Here is a 22,244-nt window from a genome sequence, read left to right as displayed (position 1 = left end):
GAAGACTTTCTTCAATAGGTAAATTTTTCTTGCACTTACTTTGATCACGTGATTACGATATTTTTAAACAATAAGTCCGTTTTGTCGAAATATTTTGTGTCCCGACCAGGTATAACTTCTATTGACTATGTTCAGAAAAATATAAAAACATGGACCTGAAAATCAACGGAAAGTGCTCTAATTCGAAGTCAAAGTTGTAAAAAATCCTACTAAAAACTTTTTAGTGGGATTTTTTACAACTTAATCATAAAAAAAAAAAGGGGGGGGGGGGGAAAACTGCAGTAGCGCCTAATTGCTATTAGTAGGTTTGCACATAAAAATTTTAAACTCTTTATATATAAGACTATTAAATATCATTGGAAAGAGCTTTAAATTAGTATTAAAATGGCGAAAATTTCGTAAAAAAAGAATGATTCTATAAAAAGTTATCCAAGTTTAAGTATCAAAATTTAACTACAAGGATTACTTAAGAAAAATGCGACCAACAACATAATTTCATGTTCGGCTAACGGTAGTTTTGTAATAGAACTATGTTGCAAACTCGCGCATGTATTTTTTCTTCGGGTTTGAATTTTTATTGTAGCAATAATAATAATTTTGTTAACTAAAATAATATTTCTTATATAAAAAAAAAAAAAATTAAAAATTAATTTAGATAGATATATAACAAATATTGCGACTGGGAATCGGAAGAATCTAAAGCTGCCTTGTAAATTTGAGATAAGTTAACAGCTTTTCTCTTGAGTTCATCCACTGAACTTTTAGAGAGTAAATGCCCACTGAGGAAGTCAAAATCAGAGGATACAGATAGCCACAAACCGCCATTCAATTTGTGTAACAATGCTGTCAAACACAAGGTTGCTCTGAGATCCGAATTCTGTTTCTGCTGTGAAAAGGTGAGAGTCATCTTAGCTTCATAAAGTGCCATCCGCTTCACTTTGCGCTTTCTCTTGATTGGAAAGCCACCATCAATTCCGCTCTGGTTAGCTTTTTCTGTGACATCTTTGATAATGATTTCCACCCCAACATCTTGAAGACTCTGAATGAAATCCTTCAATCCTTTCATTTTTTTTGCATGTCAATTGAAATGGTTTTGACAGAAACAGAATTGTTTGATGCCGTGTACTTACTTAAACCAAATAAAGGTAATGGAGTTGATTATGTAAGCAGTAATATAGTAATAAAATCAATGCCTTATTTAAAAGTTCCGCTTTTGAATATTTTTACGCCCTCTTTAAACCAAGGAATCTTTCCCGATAAACTTAAAGTTGCGAGGGTAATACCTATACTAAAATCAGGAGATGAGACTAGTGTCTCCAATTACCAAAGCCTCAATAGATCTAGGGGCTTGGTGATAAAACCAATTATGTCTTCTTCTTGCCCCTGCTATTTGTGTTTATATTATGGTTTACGACTTTAATAAATTTATATGGCAGAAAAAAAAAAAAAAAATTGAGGAGTTTGTGTAAAGAGGCGGAATTTTAATTAATTTTCTTATCAACAGCAGCGACGCCGTGAAAATTTGTTTCATAAACTGATTACTATTTTTTTAAATTATTAAAATATGCGCCCTCCTAATTTTGGCGCCTCAGGCCGCGGCCCGGCCGGCCCTGCCCTTGGTACGGCCCTGTGTAAATCGAGCTTACTTTGCAACCAAATCAACATTATTAGATATTGGTAACTACCCAACTACCTGAAATAAGAACTGATATATATATATAAGTAATGAAAAAAAAACAATCCTTTAATAAGCATACAAAAAAAAAAAAAAAAGGACTGGGGGGTGTTAAATAGTAAAATAGATCTAATAAAAAGATCCACATCTGTAAATGAAATCTATTAATGCGCAGCGATATAAACTATGCATTAATAGATTTCATTTACAGATGTGGATCTTTTTATTAGATATATAAATTATTTACAATAAAATATACCTTTTTACTACCTATTTGCACTCAATTTGCTTATGATAACATCAAATCACCGCTTATGATGTCTGCAGATAATTGATATTTGCTCATTTCGTATTCAACAGCATCATCGTCCTCGTTTTCATTTGGTTTCCAACAGGAAACTGTATATAAAGCATTATTTTTTTTTTTAATTCTAAGAAGCCTGCCATAGTACAGATCTTGGCTTTTAGTGTCAGCATCATACCACATGTGACAAATACTTCTTCTAACAGCATCTCCATTGAGAATGTCTTCAATATCTGCAGCTTCGTTATCTGCGAGATCTGGGAAGAGTTGTTTTACCTGTAGAGGTGCACATTTTTTTTAAATTTTTTCCACTTTTCTTCTTTCTTCCTCCTTCTTATTTTGAATCTTTTTAGCCATGCGCTTAATCAATTCTGCTTTCATTTCTTCATGGCATTGTATATTTGCTAAGCGCTTTTAACTGGCTGAGGAGATTGACCAGGCTATCAATTTATTTCGTGAATCAGTTTGTTTTTTAGAAAGAAAATCAGTTGTTTTATTCTTGCATGAGCGATTTTTCGATGACAAGTAACAAAGTGTGGCATTAGGAGCTTTTTGCTTTGCAGCACTAAACATACCCACAAGTTCTTCACAGTCAATATTATGTGTACGTGCTGAAAATGTCTGGGACTTCAGTTGGTCAGTTAAGGTCATAGTAAACTGTCGCTCATACTGACGCTTAATAGCGCTAATGACAGCATTTAGACAGCTGGCTAATGCATCTCTCATTTCATCAGTTTTTGTCAAAAGTCTATAAGTGATTGAAAAACTGGATCATTGAGATCACCTCCAAAAAAGTCTTTTTCTCGATGAATAAGGGAAAGAGCTTTTGCGCTGCTTTCAACAAGTGCATTGCAAACATTTTTGATCACTTGGATGCCAGACAAGTAGTCAAGTCCTTGTTCTGGTGCAATAGAACTTTTTCATCCAGCGACCAGTCACTAACTTTTTAATCAAACCTAGGGCACACATCTCACGTATACCTAAAATTAAATAAAATATGCCATAAAAAAATAAGAACCAAACATTTTAATTATTAATCCATCATAGCATCTAACCCGTTTCAGATATGAAGTCTTTTTCTAAAGACTATTTCTCAGTCCTCCACATAACACTACTCCAGAACACAGAAAACTCTGAAGTTTATGGTAGTGATGTATTAAAATTCCACATGTATGAAAAAGTATGTGCAATCGATTTCCCCTATAGCATAGTATAAGTCCTCTAGGAAGACCATGCTCATCCAAAAAGGTGACAAAGCCTATTGGATCACCTTTAAAAAAAAATTATAACCAAAAGTGCAATGCAAAGTACTTATTTGCAAATTTGAACAAAGTATGTTAATCAACACATTTATTAAGTTCATATTTAAATTCAAAATAATAACTTGAAATGAAATAAATTTAAAATATCAAGAAAACATCATTATAGTAAAAATATGATAAGAGTTTATCATATTTATTTACCTTTACCATCCTTGTAACGGAGTTTTTTTTAACTGCAAAACAATGTTTACTGCAAAACAATCTCTACCAAGAAGCTTCCCTTTTAAAGTTTCCAAAGCTTTAAGCGATGACTTGCAAGCAGAAGTGATTGTATCCAGTGGGTGAAGGTGACAGTTCAGTTCATTAGGAGATTTCTGCCAAAAAGTGTTTAACTTTGTTATAGTTGCATGGTTCACTGCCAGTCTGTCACTCATTTTGTTAGTTATGTTGCTGATAATAGTGCTTTGTACATCAGTGTATTGTTTCTGGTAAAAGTCACTATACAACTTAGCAAGATTATCTACAGACTTTGCAATATGACTCATATAGTCATAAGAAGTAACACCAGCAAGCTGATCGATGGCTACAACCATGCATGAAAATTCAGTTGTTAAGTGCACAACATTAACATGAACACCCTCCTGGGTTGTGGCATCAAAACCAAAAGTCAAATATTTTGTTGATAATGCTATTTCAGCAGCCCGGAGTTCTGAAATAATACCCAGCTCGCGCATTATCTGCTCCACAATTTTGCGATGTGGAATGTCACTAAATCTACACCCAAAATGTTCTCCTACTTTATAAAGAAGTTAGGGCACACTGTGTGTAGGAAATTGACATGCCAGCATAACATAGATAAGTGCCCTAATATCAAATGAGTAGACTTTTTTACGTTTGGTGCTTTGTACTTTCTGCTGCATTTGCTCTAACTTTTCCTGCAAAATAGGCATATCATTTTGCAGGACACTAATCTCTACATTCTTGTCAGAAAGTTGTTGACGTAAAATAACTTCTTCAGTAGACAGCTTTGTTTGAATGAATTGCAGCTCTTTTTTCAAACGTAAATTTGAAATTTGAAGCTTATTTAGCTGTAAGTTTAGACGTTGGACTTTTAATTTACTCTGCAAATTTCTAATTGTCTTTTCTTTGCGAACAATAGTCTCATTGAGATGTTTAAATCTTGGCCTTAATTTATTTTTTTCTTTCAACACCTTTACATAAACTCTATGTTTTCGTTATTCGGTAGGAATTTCAGTCGCAAAAACACTTAATCTCTGTTTTAAGAGTTTTTTTCTCGGAGTCACCTGGTCAGCTCTTAACCTGGAAAGTAAAGGACATTTTTTATTAGGCGAAGACAAAATACTAATTTGTTTAGGAGAAGAGGCAAAGATGAAACAGTTTTATTTGAACATGGGGTTGACTGAAATGATTGTGTTGTTGGCAGTGTTGTTGCTTGACAAATAAAAGGCTCGTTGCAGAAGTCAACAAAACGTTTGGAATCTCCTAAAAAATTGCAAGCCCATTTTTTGATACATTAAGAAGATGTTTAGTCTGACTATAACAAATATTGAAGCCATAAAGTTAACTGACTTGCTCAATAGTTAACTGATGTCATTCATTATTGTTAACAAATACAAACAAAATATGCCCATTTTTACAATCCTTTTCTACTTCTAAAGACAATTCAAAGTTTGACTCAATAGTTTTTCGCCGCACTACAAAACACACAGATATTCTTTTTGGGACCCATAATACCATATAATGTCACGTAAAGTTATTTCCTAAATAAAAAAAAGAATTTCAGTGAAAATTAGTTACTTGTTTCTGTTTTAACCAAAAACATTTAATTGGTATCATTTGTATGCATTAAATATCAATTTTGATCAGTCATGAGTTGACTTTACCAATGACTTAAAATAATTTATCATGATAATAATTATAAGCTTTTTACCCATTTGGTTATCATCGCGTGATATATCACCTATAACCTATCAACTATGTTATGATACTGATGATATTGTATTATGATAGTTTATGATTATGTAAGTGAGTGATAGTTTATGATTATGTGAGTCTCACTCACTTATCATAACCAACATGCATATACTTTTTATCATGATAAATTTATTTTTAAATTTAGTTTAATTTTCATATAGGGGGAGGGGGGGCTAACTTTTAAAAGGATCTTTTAAAAAGATTGTTGTTAGCCCCCCTATGCCTACCTTTATTCTCCGGAAAAAAATAAACTTAAGTACCTATGCTGCAGCAAATGATAAGGTGTCTGCTACATAATATTTTTCAATGAAATTTGGCATGCACCTAGAAAAAAAGTTTCTGCACAGAGGCAAATAGATTTAAAAAAGTTATCAACATTCCTTTAAACTAAATTTTACATCTGATCAACAACAAACTTTTTCAGAAAAGTAAATTTAATGATAGCGGTAGTAACTACTAAAAAGAACAACACAAAAATAATGCCTACCTTTTCAACTTTTTTCTAAAATATATACTTTGGTTCAAAACTCTACAAAATATCATTCTTACAGCACATAAGTACCTACTTTGCTACAAAAAATTAGATGTCTGCTACATAATATTTTTTAATAAAATTTTGCATGCACTTAGAAAATAAGTTTTTGCACTGGGTCTAATAGATTTAAAAAAGTTATCAACATTCCTCTAATATGAGTTATACATCTAATCAACAACGAGGTTTTTATGAACCATAAATTCAACAATAGCGATGATTATTACAAAAAGAACAACACAAAAATAAAGTTTAACTATTCTACTTTTTAAAAAATATATATATTGATATTAAATTCTACAAAATAATACACGAAAATACATTCTTACAACACATACGCCACGCTTCAATAAAGTGGTCGAAGTTTTTGATTACAAGATCGGTGCCGAGGTTCGAAGGATACGCGCATACTTACTATTAGTATAGAGAATACCTTAGCAACTTGAAGTCCCCATGATCCCCTAGAATTAGGAAAACTCATGATATTTTTATCATAACCATCATATATGTAGAGCTTGATAATATCTTGTATTCGGGTGGTGACTTCAGATAGTGACTTAGATCTAGTACTTTTTTTAACCCAACACACTGCACAAACCGAATCACTTAAGAAACTGTTTCCAGACATTATATACTTGGTATTTTTATTTAATGAATTTGCTTGGTGATATTAATGAATTGAAATTACGCTAAGAGAACATCCAGACAGGTTTTATTAACGGAGAAGCGCTGTTTGATATTTAAGCTTATTGAAAAAGCCCAATTTGCAGTCAAGTATACTAAATACACAACATTAACATTTTTAACTAAATTTAAATTTTAGTTCAAATGATTGCCCGGCAAATGAAAGAGATCTCCTACATAAAATTCGGAACTAAATTTAATTTTGTTTGAAAACTGATATGACAATTTAATTGTCTTAGCAGGCGAAACTAATTTTAACTATGATTAAATTTTTTTACTATAATGATAATAACTTATCAGTGAAAAAATCCCAGGTGATACTCCATCAAACCTAAAATGATCTCTGGTCCACAGTGTGTTATAGCCTCATTGAACAGGTTTTAAAGTACCCTTCTCAAGAACAACCAGAAGTACTGTTAAAAGATTTATGGACAATTGATTTTCATTTCATATTATTACTTTTCTCAGGAGCTTTTATTTTTCTCAGAGATTTAATGTTTTAAAAAATATCTCTTAAACTATGTTTTTATTCATAACACATATTAAGCAAAACAGAGAAGGGATTCGATTCTTCTTGCCCTGATCTCACTTTAAAGAAAGTTTTTTGAAGCCCTTGAAGTTTTCGCTATTTTCTTCGTTTCTGTTTATTGATAAGGCAATTTCTTTTATGTCGTTAATATAAATTTTTGCTTAAAATCATAACTAAACACAACACTGCTTTACAAAGTAACATCATAAACTCATTATAAATTCAATTGAAATAATTTTAAGTACCATTTAGAAGTTGCGTTACGTTCAATGCATTACTACAAAACGATGCGTCATATTCTCTATTGTATTGTTTTTCTCTTTTGCTGTTGAGAGTCTAATCTCTCTGGTAGAGGATTAAGCTGTTGACATTCAGTTTAGGGAATGTTCGGGTCCCGATAGAAACCAAACGAGTCCTGACCCGAACTGGTATTGGACAACGATAAAAGCTAAAAATAATTTTATCGGACTCCGATTACCCGAACGGGTATTACCCGATAACCCCGATAAAATCGAGTAGTCAAAACTTTTCATACCCTACCCGACTCAATCTTTTGGGTATATTAAATAATCGATTCCTAAAAGTTATTGATCCTATAGGTTCCCAAACCCAATTACATGAACGGTTCTGTCGGGTGTTCTGTAAAAAAGCTCCATTTTGTTAAAAAATAATTGATATTTCTAAAAACGTTACCAAAGTGGAGTATAACTGTAATAATAGCAATAATTACATTTTCACTTGGCCTTTTGGTAGTTAAATAAAATTTAATATATTTCCTAATGCCATTCACCCCATCAGTTTAGCAAAATTACTTTATCTCACCCTTATTTAAAATACTCGACTCTGGATGTAACAAAAAATCCAAGTTAAGCAAAATCCAGTAAAAGTGGTCGTAAAGTATCATTGTGTTTCAGAATTGTTTCCTTTTCCGTTTCTTGAAATGATGTTAGAAAGGTTGTAATTTTAAAATTTTGAATTGAAAATCGCACTTGCGTAAAAGAGAAAAACATTTCAAAAATGTTTGCTAGCCAGTCAAGTGCTCTGTCATCACAAAGTTTAGGCGAGTTATAAATTGATACTAAAAACGAAGAAGGAAGTGAACGTGAAAAAGAAAATCCTACACTATCTTCAGGTCCAGAAGCCGAAAAATAAGGTAATAAATTACCAATTAGTGCAAAATATTCCAGACAAGCTTTCTACCTAGTAGCCATCTACTTGAATCCTTGTTACAAATGTGAGTGAAAAATCGCTTAAAAATATTATTAGTCAAAAGTTGCAAAGTAACTGGCTGTAGTCTACTCTTGTGCAAGTTCCTAATCCATCATTAGACGTGCCAATTTTCAAAAGTTACATTTAAAGTTACTAATATAAATAAGAGCTACTAATGATCTAAAGTAATGTAGTTGCAAATTATTAAAAGAAATGAGATGGAATAGTTGAGAATAATTCCAAAAATGCAAATAGATGTAAATATTTGGGCACAAACTCAGTAAAAATTGATAAAAAAAAGAAAAAGTCTGACTATCTGCCCTTAAAATCAGTCTTTTTGCCCATGAAAGTCTAACTTTTTAAATTCTCTTTTATATTTTACAAACCACTGCATCAAGTTCTTGAAAGCTAGGCTCAAGGAAACAAAATTCAGTCTCCAGAATGTGGCAAAGGGTCCTGAAGAAGCTGTCAAAGAGTTCTTGTCAAGTTTGTTTAGCAAAAGCGGGGAAGAAGACTCCAAGATTGAAACATTCCTCGTCGATGACAGTCTTTGGCACTCAGAATGTAGAAGTTTCTTTTTGAGCTTTATCCAGCCAAAGAAGCAGAAGAAAAACGCGAATGGATTGAAAGGAGAATTTTTTGCCTATAAAAATGATGTTGAGGCAGTTTCTTCATGGATGGCAAAGCCAAAGCAGCTCTTGGTGACAAAACGGAACAACTATTCAATTCTTTCCAAGGCTGCCTTTGCAATTCTTAGCATTCCTGCATGTTCAGCATCCTTATAGCGCTTGTTCAGCGCTGCCAGCCTGACAGTCACGAAGAGAAGAAACCGTATGGATCCTCTGAAATCTGAAAAACTGCACTTCATAAAAAGCAACTACTCTCAGTTTGAGAGGAAAATGTTGCTCGAATTCTGCTCAGAAACCAAAAGCTCTTCATCAATTCCAAATGAGCACCCGAATGATGACATCGTGGAAGCCCCTGTTGACGCGATTTACATTATGGACATGTATGACATTTTAAAACATGGGTCAGAGTTCTTCCAATTTATTTCATGCTAACAAACTCATGAAAACCGTCTCCGAATCAGTACATCTCCAAACTTCAAATCTTTAATTGTAATCAGTGTTAGGTAAAACTTCTAAGGTGAAATTGGTATACTTACCTGAGTTTTATTTCTATGATGACTAAGGATACTAGTGTGTTTAGAAAGTTAACTTTTGGTTCCAAAACTTCATATTGTGAGGGTGGCGTTGTTTTTTTTAATGAACTCTATTATAACTTTGATTTAATGTTTGTTATCGTTTAGTTAATGAAGGTAAGGGGAAGGGGAAGGTTTGGGTTTAGGGTTATGTGGATAATGTATGTGGAGGTTTTGAACAAGTTGATGGTCTTATATTCATAACTTTTATATAATACAAACAATATTTTCTTACGCTTCTTGCAGTGTTCAAGACTGTTTATATCAATTACTCCTCTTTCTTTTATATCTTCTTTTATTACAAATATCTCTTCTGATAAAGCCAAAAACCGAACGGGTTTGGGTTTTCGGGTAAAAAAAAAAAGTTCAATACCCGAACAGGTACCCAATAATTTATCGGTTTCGGTTCCTTAGCTGTCGGTGCTCGATAACCCGTTTGATCATTGTTTCGGGTTATCGAGATATCGGGTATTTAACGGGTTTACACCCAAACGGGTTCGGGACCCGAAAATTTTTTTTAAACTACCGTTCGGCGACCGAACGGGACCAGACTATTTTCCCTAGTTTAAAGCACTCTCTTATTGTCTGGGTCTTTGTCATTCCACTTTTTCGGGAAGATGTAGAATTAATTTCATCAGTTTTATGTTTCAAAACGTTTTTTCTTCATTCTACTTTTTCTTTTCATTCGTTTAACATTTGTGAGTGTCTTCATGTATTCTCTGAATATGCTCTACCAAGTTATTGAAAATTTTTACGGCAAGAGTTACACCACACGCGCCCTCACTATTCTTGTCCTGTACTAGACATGTGGATTTGTCGGGTTTTTTTATCATAAAAGATAAATTTCCTTACAGAACTGTCACGTTTCCTACCAGCCAACCAACCTAGATAAACTTATATTCTGTTAGTGATTGATTAGCAACTTTTAAGAATCTTTAGATAATTTAATTATTTTATAACAAAGCATTGAACGCAATTAATTTATACTTAACATAATGACAAGCACGTGACCAGTTTTGTGGTCCAATCATAGATTCTATAATCATTTCTAATATCATCGTTATGGTCAAACATATGCGCCAATTTTAAAGCAAGTATGTAAAATTTGTAAATTAATTGTCAAAAAAAAATAAATTATTGTATTAAAATTTTTTTAATATTCAAGAATTATCGTTCGGTAATAATTTCTTATTCTATTCCTATTTTAGTTTTTTGATGCTTATATTCAATTCTATTTCAGTTCTCGTTCTTCAGATAATTCCTAATTTTAGTTTTTATTCACATTTTAACAAAATCAATTATTTTTTTATTTCTACTTTTACTTCACGTTAATGAAAATATTACTGGAGGACAGTAACACAACCTTTACCGTTTAACAATTAAATCTTGCCAAACTCCTAATCAAACGATCCCCAAGCTCTTTTCCTAACCAAATAGTCCCTAGATCTTGCCCAGTTCTAACCAAACAATTCCAAAACACTCAACTCAACCCCTAACTTCCACATAATCTTAGAGCCCATACCTCCTTAAGCCATCAATAACCTTAAAACAAAAACATTTATAAAAACGCCGCCCTCATAAAACATGCAAAGATAAAAATACCATAAAAATACCCTTTAATATATTCTCGTTATAAAACATTTTTACAAATAAATAAATTTAACAATATTTAGAACAAAGTAAAAAAATAAAATAAAAGATTCATTAAGTAAAACTTTTCTGCAAGTGTACAGTATGGAAATGAAACAAAAGAATTTGTTTAGTCTTATTCTCCTTTTTGGTCCCTTTGGTAACCTGCAAAGACATAGAGAGGTGATTTTTATAATTTATGTAGCTATTGAGCCGGGCAAAAAAATATATATATCCTTACGGATATTAGTTTGAGAAAATTTTCCTGCAATGAAAGTTTTTTTTTTTGAATACGAAAGTTGTAGAAGTTTAAAAACAGTATCCTATAGCACCCCCTCTTTCCTATTTATTTTTATTGTTAAATAAATATGTAAAGTATACAAACAGCAATAATAATAGTAAAACTACAAATAAAACTGTAAATAGTATTTTCCATTCCTTACTTTCCAACTCTTTCCACTCTTTTTCTATCGATATTTTCAACTTGTTCAACTTTTTGATTTGAGAAATAATTTTCCCATCTTTTTGTATAAAGGCTTTTCCACGGTAATGAATACTCAAACTCTTGAAGGTCATCCCTCGAAACCATTCACAAATTTCGTTCATGAAGTCTTTGTGAAGAATAAGAATCAAATTTTCAGCGAGTCGAATCCACGGGAGGAATCCTTTGAATTCGTTTTTTGATACAAAAGCACTGGTCCATATGAGCATATGTTCAATTTTATGCTCAGGAATCCATTGATCCATCTTCAAGGGCCAACATAAAAAGATGACACGACGAACGTTAGTAGAACATTTGATGAGAAGCTCTTTCTCGTCTTTAGATAAGTTCATTTTGTATACATATAAAACATCCAACTTCAATCCTGCATCAATAAACTTCTCCATAAAATAATTATCACGTGAAACTTCATGAGCAGATTTTCCATCGATTATCGCAATCCACCACCTTTGTTTACCGATCAATTTTTTTAAATCTTTTCTGATCGACGCCTGTGCTTCAAAGAAGCATTCTATGAACATCCCTATTAAAAGATTTTCCTGAACTGTCATGAATTCGCCTTGAATCTTTAAAGAACCTGAAGAAAAATAGTAAGATTATTAAGATCATCACTTTTTTGCAATAAGATTTACTTTGATTGCAGTTTGTTTTCAAAATTATTTTATATTGAACTTTATTTAAGTTGTAATTTTGTCTTTTGTTGATCAAAGATTATGTTAATACAGAACAGCTCATTTGAAGTATAAGTTTATTTGTTGAACGTTGAACGTAGATAAGTAAGCTCTTGTTAAATGATAATATAAATAATATTATTCCTTGAAATGTATAAGTTCTCATTTCGTTTTTAAAAATTTTATTCAGATCTTATTTAGATCTTAACTAGGAACTCTAGTCAAAATTGGTTCTTACATATAAAAAATCAAATAAATAAATCGAAATCAAGCACCTACGTCCTTTATGCCATTTATTTAACAAATAATTTAAGCGATCATGAAATCTATCCCTGAATTAAAGAAAACTGCTACGAATGATTGAATGATACGAATGATTCGCAAACTCAATCATAAGAATAAATAGTAAATCTTAAGTCACTAATAAATATATCAGAAAATGCGCTGTTGCTTGAAAGTGATTAGTTAAATAGTAACTACATTGAATATTGGACCAAAATATTAGCAAAAATATGCCTCACACGAAAGCTAATCCTTACAAACATCGATTGCTAAAAATTGATAAACTTCACAACATTTTTTCATTTTGCAAAACTTGTTAGAAAAAACTTGTTAGAAGAAACTTGTTAGAAGAAACTAGAGTGGATTAACCCAAAAACCCAAACCCAAAAACCCAAGAGCAAAAACCCAAAACCCAACTTACTAGGTTTTTGGTCTTAAGTTATAACTTTTTATCTATAACTTTTTTGTTCATAAATTAGTTTCCATTTAACGCTATAGTTTAGATGCTGCTCAACAATTGTCCTAATGATAATAAAATAAGGAGCTTAGAATTATATATTTCATAAATGAGACATTTTTTTTCTCCTCGGAACAGCAGTATTTAAACTTAATAGTTTGAAACAAAGTCATCAATCAATTTCGTCATCAGCAATTGTGCATTTTGATCTTAAATGTCTGTAAATTCGTACAGGCATTTCAGCTTTTTCTATTCCTAAACGATTTCTAATGTTACTCCAAATCATGCCAAAGGATGAGAAAAATCTTTCAATGGATCCAGAACTAGCTGGGCAAGTGTGCAAGTGCGGTAAAAACCTTGCAAAATTTGCAGATAATTTTAAAGACTTGGACTCCTTCATTTCTATAATTTTCCACCAATTTGTTGCTGATGTTGTGCTTTTTACACTATCCTTAGGCCTATATCATTAACACAGCTGTTTTATTTCATAACATTGCATCAAAAAATATGATCAGTAAAGCAATAACAATCTAAAATTTGGTACATAAAAGTGGTTGGTCATGATTACGAAAACATTTATGAATTTCTACAATATTCTTTATAACGGACTTCGAAGAGACATCCTTTTCAACTAAGTTTAGAAAATGAGCAGAGCAATCATATGTTATCAGCTTAGGGATTTCAGCTCGCAAAACCTCTCTCATTTTAGACATTTTGTTTTCACTTTCAGTGCATACTGAAAATACCTAAAAATGAAAATATAAATATTTATTTTCATTAGTTTTCTCCTCATTAGTTAATTTTAATTCAAACTTTGAATAGACTTATGCAAGATTATTATAAAAATATTCTATTTAATATACATTTTTCAAATTTTTATTTTAAATCAGTGGTTGTAACATATATATATATATATATATATATATATATATATATATATATATATATATATATATATATATATATATATATATATATATATATATATATAATTATAACCAATTATTTACAATAAAATTTTGAAAAATGTATATTAAATATATGTGTATATGTGTATATGCACACATACACACACATGCAATATATATATATATACACACTTTAAATACAAAAGTTAGCTCACACTTACATATTTATTGAAGGTTTCTTTTGCAACTTTGATTGCATCCTTAGCAGCCAGAGTGCAATAATCTGCTGTTTTTGAATGGCTTCTAGCATCAACTGCAGAAATGAGGTAGGGTTTACTTCCATTATGGATACTATTATAGGATCATTACTGACTGTACTCCAACCATCTTGAATCAGGGTAATAGCACAATCATCAGCAAGATCACTTTTCATTGAACTGATTATTTCTTTATTTACCTTTACTAAGAGTTCTGAAGATATCTGTTTTCTATTTGGTGGCTTGTATCCAGGTCTTAGTTTTTTAATCAGTTTGATAAATTCAAGATTTTCTACTGCGTTAAATGGTATATTTGCTAAAAAGAAAAACCTTGCGACTTGCAAATCCAGTTCATCCTTCTAATTACTTGTTGTTGTAGCAACAAATTTAGAAATGGATGTTTGTCATTGCACCTTTATTGGATTTGAATGAAAAATTGAAGAAGAATCATCACTAACAACGCTGAAACAAACTTGTGCTTCATCTTCTGACTCGTTGGACTTATTTGATGCTGCAGATGTAGATGGTCTTAACTCTAAAACTGATATATTGCTAAATACTTCTGTAGAATCATTTGCACTTCCTTTTTTTTTCTTTCTTCTGCATTTGTCCTAATGGCTCTTATCTCTCTATTTTTTTAGTGATGCTCTCTTTGCAATAACTACATATTACTCTATTTGGTTGATCACCTAATATGGTCACTTCATTCCACTCATTAGCCTTATTTCTTCCTCCTGAATGATACTTTGGCATTATATTTAATTAGAATTCTAAAATAATATCCCTATTTAAAATAATCTTAATATAATAGAAAAAAATGTAATCCAATTACTAAATTAGCTAATGTATAAGTCAACATACCTGTAAAAAAGAAAATAGATTTTAGATAACTATAAGCTAAGCCAACTTTGTCACTAAAGATTTGTATCAAACTAGAGATTTAGTTTTAGCAAAAACCCAAAAACCCAAAAAACCAATAACCCAAAAACCCAGCAAAAACCCAGTTGGGTTGGGTTTTTGCCAACCATGATTACCTCATTTTTGAAGTGATTTTTTAACATCCTGAGATTATAGATATTTGATTCTTTGTAGAATCCCCCACTAGGGGTAAACAATGTGGCATCTTGGACTTTAATTTTTATTTGAATAACTTTTATTTTTATTTGTATAACTTTTAATTTTATTTTGTTCTAATAATTGTATCAAAGGTATTTTAAAAACTTCGCAAAAGTCAGAGATTTCATATAAACCTAATATTAATTGAAGCTCAGTTAAAAATCAACTTACCACATAAAGCATTGAGCAATGAATTCCTCTTTTCATTTGAACTCTTCAAGGTTGAAAAAAAACGCACAAAACTCCCTTCATTTTCATTTGCAAGCCCACAGATCATGGGTAAACAGCTATGCAACCTTTTCTTACTGATAATCTCCTCAGGATTTAAATACATGTGCGCATGTACTGAAGCACAGAACTCCATTAAAGTAAAGTGAACAAACTGATATTGGTAACCGAATTGTGACTCAACTTTTTCAATGAAACCAAAGTTTTCAAGTTCACCAATATCTTCAACAAATGGTTTAATTTCCTTTTGAGAAAAAACGACCTTGCCTTCAATAAGTAAATTCCAAGCAATTTCACAAACTCTTAAAATGTATTGCTTGTTACTCTCACTTTGCATCATCTCATGAATTGGTTTATTTTTTTTGTTTATGTGTTTTTGCAAAAAGTATAAAAACACACAACTACACAACTCTGTCATGCTAAAAAATAAATCAGATTCGCTTAGTGTGGATGTACCAATAATTGTGCACATTGCAGATAAATAAAACGGGACTTGAGCCATGGCTTTAGTGATGTTAGATGATTCAAGAACATTTTTTACAGCCTTTTTATTGCTGCAGTTTTTTTCTATGTAATCATTTATTCCATTTTCATTAAAACCCATTATTTGAATAGCTAACTTATTTCTGCATTCAGACACTTTGTTTTTGTATTGCAATATAGCTCCAACTCTTCCAGCCACAATACAGTTGTGTTTTTTAAAATCTAAAGCAGCTGCTAGTGCATTAACAATGGGATGCTCACTTGGAATCAGAGGATTGTGATTTATTAATTCATCTAAATAGGCAAACTCATCCAGTCCATCTACCACAAACAATATAGAAAAACTTTCACAAACATTAAAATCCTTAAAAACTTCTTTATAGAAAACTTTAACCAGTTCCTCTAGAGTATTTATATTTTGAAATTGATTTAATTTTCTGCATTCAAGATGAAGAACAATATCAACATTTCGATACAAACAGCTCCTAGCCCAGTCAAGTAGATATTTTTTGAGCAGCCAAGTTTTTCCTATTCCAGCAATACCAGAAATCAATAGTAAAGAAAGCTCTTTAGAAAACACTTCCTTAAACTCAACTGGTTTATAACTCTTTTGTTGACATCGATAGAACTGTCGCTCAACAACATTTTTTGTATCTCTTAAAACTTCATTTACATCAACTGCAGCCAATTCTACAAATTGGTTTAAGAGATCAACTTCGATGGGACTGACTACCTTATGTACAAGTTCATCCATTTTTTCATACTTTGTAAGATAAAACTTTTTCAGCTTTTCACACATTTCTAAAAGTATATAAATATGTAAATAAACATGGTGCAAGATAACAACAGAATATTGAGCAAGTATTACAATGAAGTGAGTGATATAGCCTGCTACATACTAATCAAGTTAAGCTATACCTCTTACAGAAACATTTTAATTATACACTACTCATCAAAGTTTTTGCACACTTAAGATTTAATTAAAATAACTTTAAAAATTCTATTTTTCATTCTGTTTTTTTTTTTTTGTTAAAGAATAAGGAAGAAGACGTAACTCTTTTTTTTTATCAAAAATATTGAAAAGTTTTTTTTAAACAAGCAGTAACCACTAATGATTTTTTTTTTTTTAAAAAAAACTTTTCATAAGTTTAATTGCAAATAAACTCCAATATTTTGTTTTTATTTCACTTAGTTATTTCTAAAAATTAGCAAAAAAAAAGGTGAAAACCTAGTTAATTCAGAAACTAAACACCCTAGTCTGAATATGTTATGAGAAATTTCATAACCGCTTCTTGCACCACAATTACTAAGAATCCCAGTAGACATCTAGGATTGTATCCGATGTCTACTGGGAAAGCCCGATGTTCAATTCCTAAATGGTTCAACATAGATATAGAGACACTTGATTCTGATTCATGATATTTTTTTTGGTGAAGAACCTGCATGAACTCAAGATAACAGCAAGAAAATCCAAAACAGTAAATGCTTGATTAAAAGATAATAATGTTCATGTACTCCAGAAGCTGATTTGAATCCCTTATTTGAACTTAATCAAAAATCTGCAGGTAGTAATTGGTTGAAACTGATAAAAAGCTTAAACCTATCAAAACCAACTCTTAGATTTCCTTAGGCATACCAAGTTTGAAATTTATATTTAATTTTTTAGAACTTTTCATGCTGTAATTTTAGTTTAGTGATTTTAAATTGTCTAAGAGGTTTTTTGAGTCAATAACTCTTTTTGATTATTTGGTTAATGACTTTTTCATATCGCTTTGTTTCCATTTATCATAACTTTGTTTAAACAGCTGTGCATATTTAAGGTCTAAAAATAAAATTAAAGTGACATCAATTGAGAGTAGGTGAAAATAAGAATATTCTTAAGTCATAATCAAATGATCTATGAATTTCAAACGGGTACAACTGAGGAAACAGCACAAGTTAATTTATAAGTAAATAACTATAATTTTATAACTGATTTTATCAATTATTAACTTGCAAAATTTTCTGCCAAATATATGCAGAATATTGTTAGAAAATTAAAACTTGCCTATAATGAGGATTTAAACAAGATTGGTTTAAGACAGACAATCATATTATAAAGAACTTTGTGAAACTTAATGCATATTGAGTTGCAAATGTTTGCGTAGATGCCTCTGCAGTTCCTTCAAAATTCAAGTGCTGCAATTTAAGCACTGGCACAGCTTAAGCAACCCTAATTATGCATCTCCTCCAACTTCTCAAGCCACATTCATAAAGCAATAGAAAAATCTGACAAAGTTTTTGATAGAAGATTGGGTTAGTGATTATTTTCCTTTTAAAAATGTCTTACATTTTAAAACTGATAGATATGCAGGCAAATTTGTAATGACAAAAAATCAGAAAAAAATTTTTGTGTAAATTTTATTCTGATTTTTTGTCATTTTAACGTAAAATTTTATTCTGACTTTAAATCTGCAAAAGCATAAAACTTTCTGTTTTAGTGCATTAAAGTAATTAATCTAAAGTTTTCAGCACCTAACTCTCTATACTTTTGAAGGTATCCTTTTTATCCTTTATATGTGAACTAACCCAATCAATTCTGCAACTTCAACATATAAAGAGTGTTTAGTAGAGTTTGGTAACAAACACTCCAATTCTGATTATTCAGATAAGCAAAACATAGTTGGGGGTATAACACTAGAATCTGTAATTATAACCAAGCGCAACCAAAATATCTTTAAAAGAAGATGAACATTTAAAGTCTACATTAACATCTACTGGATTTTAACTATAACTTTAGTGGTGTATTTAAAGTGTTTATTTGTTAATGCTTTTTTCTTTTTTTCTTTTTTTTTTTTCTTTTTTTATCTTATCATGTTATATTCATATTCATATCATATTCCATGTCAAATAAGATAGGGAAACCCAAGAAGAGTTAAGCACTTGGGCAGAACAAAATTTATTTAGTAATTATAATGTAAAATTGTTAAAAAAAAAAATATTAGAAAAAAAATTTTGACAAGAGATGAGTCTTATAAAACAGCATCTGTTACTTTGTTTACATCATAAGTGGTAGATTGCTTGATTTCATAATTTCCAAATAACTCTATTCAGCATTCAAGATTTTCAATATGGAATTTACAATTTTCATATTCAAATGTTTTATTGAATATATTTTGAAGAATGTTTAATAAATGTGTGTTTCAGCTGGTTATTATATTCACCAATCATCTAGCAGTTATATGTAGGTCTTTTATCCAAACCATGTCATCTATGGCAGAATTGGAACAGGACCAAAATTTATCTACTTTAGCCAAAATAGGTCTCATCCTAATTTAAATCAGGACTTGATTCTTTCATAACGTGTATTGTTTATCTAGTCTTATTAATGTTTAACATGTATTGTTTATCTAGTCTTATTAATATTTTTCTTTTCCAGCTTCAAAAATATAATATTATACATTTATATCATAAATATAGCTTTTATTTGTACTGCCTAGGACTTGGTTACATTATTAAAAATTTATATTGATTATTATGACTAGCATAACTCACATTATAAAATTAGACTATTACCAGTAATATTATAGATCAAGCCTTAGATAATCCCCTGTGTTTATTTAAAGATTTTCCCTGATTATATATACTTAAATAAGCCTGTGTATTATTTTATCTTTATAGATGGTGCATATGCCTGAAACCATTGAAGTAGTAATTAATGGAGATATGGGGCTATGGAAAACCAGTCAACAAAGCAAAGTCAACTATGTGAAAAAGTTCAAAGTGGAAAAAACATTTAAAATTGATAAAGCAAAATGGAAATTCCTAAGAAATTTCAATGACCAACAACAATTTGAACTTAAAATCTATTTGAAAGAGACGAAAACAAACTTTATGGATTTACAATAAAAGACTTCTGCACAGTTCCTTTTCAGTTTACCAAAAATAATCTTTCACCCATTTTGCAAAGAAGCCATGGTGGCAGGTGTTGATTGTTTATTGAATTTTCTTAAAAGACATCTAAACTTACGTATTCACAAGCCCAAAGCAATAAGCTAAGGCTTTAGTATTTAACCAACCAAACAGCAGGTTTTTTAATCTGCCAACAGAAGTTATTGATAAACAGAAGCTCACATTAGAATTTATTTTAAACTAAAGTAAAACCAGTGTTTCTGTTTATCTAATAGATATAGATCACTTGAAAATCATCATGACCAGGGAGAAATGGCAAGTTGGAACTTTAACATCTGCTGAGAGAGGTGAAATTGTTACAACTGAACTTTGCTTCAGTGCTTCAGGGTTGTACACAAGTGTTTGGACTAGAAATACTTTGAACTATTCCTTCCCTTTTAGAGTTTGTGCTATGAATGTGGTTGAATAAATTAAATAAGTAAAATCTTTACAAGGAGGTTGCAGAATTGTTCTCAGCCATCAAAATTCAAGGAAATTGTTATTCTTCTTATCATTTATAGCATATACAAAAAATCACAAAATGATTAACATAGTAAGAGAAAATAGAGTGATCTTTCTGTGCCTTCAAGGAAAAGCTATCACTTTTTTTGATATACTATCTGATCATCAAACCTGTACAGCTTGAAAATGCAAAGAAGAAGCCTTAGAAATCTACAGAAAAAAAGAGCTCCTGCTATAAGCAAGCTCATTTTGGCACATCTTTCTTTGCTGACAACAGAGACACAGATTGTCTTTATTAAAATGAACTGCACTCAAACTCAATAGAGAACTGTATTGCATGTATTAGTTACCAAAAATGGGAAAATAACTCTTGTGCTGGAGTTGAGGATGGCAAAGACAATGCTTTCTTGTATAAAATTTGTATTAAATTTAAATTCTTAATGATGTAGCCTATACACACACTCACTAACAAGAAATAAATAAAAAGTTTTATTGCAATAAAGTTTATTGAATGTAATATATAGAAAATAATCTGTTTTTCATTTTTAATATTTAGTTTTTTGGTTTTTAAACACTGAGTTACTTTATTTTATAACTTAAGAACTTGTTTCTTTCCACCCTGTATATTTTTCCAATTTTCTCCAATGTGTGAAATGTCAATTATTTTTTCATATTCTTTTCATAAACAAGTGATTACAAGACATTAAATGAATGATCTAAGCTTTAATTGTTCTTATGAACTTGAAAAAAATAGTGGCCTATTCCACCCTGAGTTCCCTTACTTTGTCATGTGGTTAACATAAAAATTTAATAATTCTAATTAATTTCATAAATTTGTCAACTATGAACAAACAAAAAAAGAATGTTATTTCTTGTTTTTGTTTGCTATGACTTTTAGGTAATAAAAAAGTAGGCAAGACTGAGTTTGTGACACTGTTCATTATCTGTAAATAAAAAAAAGATAATAATTTTATTAGCTGGTGTAGCATAAACATTGTGTAAAAAGAAAACAAATTATCAAATGACAAGAGAACTAAAAAACCTTTTTAACACAGACTAGCAGTAGAGTTTTAAATTTGATTTTAGTTATTTGAAAATGTAATGCTAAAAAAGCAAACTTTTTAACTTTCACTAAGCTTTAACTTCTTTGCCAATTTCCATTCATGAACAAAAAGTAAACTAAACGCACCTATAGAGAATATATCTTGGAGTACATCATTCCTTCCCATATCTCTCAGAGAATTCTGAATATAAGTACTGTAATCATTTGGATATTTTTGATAAAGCCTCTTTAAAAAAATTTTTAACTTTTTTTTTCTCCCACCATGATCATGTTCTATTTGATCAACAACAGCATTTACATCACTAAAATCACTAAATCCAGTGCCACGGGCAAATTTTTTCCAATCTGAATACACTTTTTTAATTATAATATTCCTAATATTTCTATCCATTCCTAAACAGAAGTAATTTAGCATTTATTATACCGATAACTATTTATAAACTTTAAACAAAAAATTTAAACATTGTAAAGATCATTCACAAAATTTATGTAAAAGTAGAATATTTTTCTTATTTTGAATATATATTCAAAGGTAGCTTAATACACCAGGATGTACTTTATATATGACAAGAAATTTCAAATTAGTTTTTCTTGGGCTTCTTGTATTTGAAATGGACAAAAACCAACTTTCAGAGGAGGAGAAGGAGGATGAGAGGTATTATTTATTTGAATGACGTGTTGAAACGACATCTTGATGCTCGAAAAAAAAAGCGCAGCAGTTTTAACAACGTTTTTCTAGGAAAAACCAACAGCGACTATTTTTAGGAATTTTCAACGGTCACGTTATAAATTCGTGTGCCAGTTCAAAATTCCCATTTTTAAGCGTATCTCGTTTTGAAACAATGGAAGTCATACATGCACTTGT

The 22,244-nt window shown here is 30.6% G+C and overlaps 1 protein-coding gene and 2 pseudogenes across 1 annotated transcript; all 3 read right to left on the bottom strand.

Annotated features, from left to right (window-relative positions):
* Positions 1–1,964: 1,964 nt before the first annotated feature.
* Positions 1,965–4,991, bottom strand: LOC145201757 (uncharacterized; annotated as a pseudogene).
* A 6,306-nt stretch (positions 4,992–11,297) lies between these two features.
* Positions 11,298–21,771, bottom strand: LOC145181705 (uncharacterized). Its single transcript, XM_090073937.1, has 3 exons — positions 21,506–21,771; positions 15,385–16,725; positions 11,298–12,099 (listed from the first exon to the last, which is right to left on the bottom strand). Exons 1-3 carry the CDS (start codon positions 21,768–21,770, stop codon positions 11,363–11,365), a joined length of 2,343 nt encoding a protein of 780 aa, XP_089930063.1. The 5' UTR covers position 21,771; the 3' UTR covers positions 11,298–11,362.
* On the bottom strand, positions 13,463–14,945 carry LOC149877620 (uncharacterized; annotated as a pseudogene).
* Positions 21,772–22,244: the final 473 nt, after the last annotated feature.

This window comes from Hydra viridissima, unplaced genomic scaffold (assembly GCF_058129835.1).
Source record: "Hydra viridissima isolate aposymbiotic clone 2 unplaced genomic scaffold, HvirCarnegie_v1 scaffold_16, whole genome shotgun sequence".
In the NCBI taxonomy this organism is placed as follows: Eukaryota; Metazoa; Cnidaria; class Hydrozoa; order Anthoathecata; family Hydridae; genus Hydra; species Hydra viridissima.
This window is presented reverse-complemented; position numbering and strand designations above follow the sequence as displayed.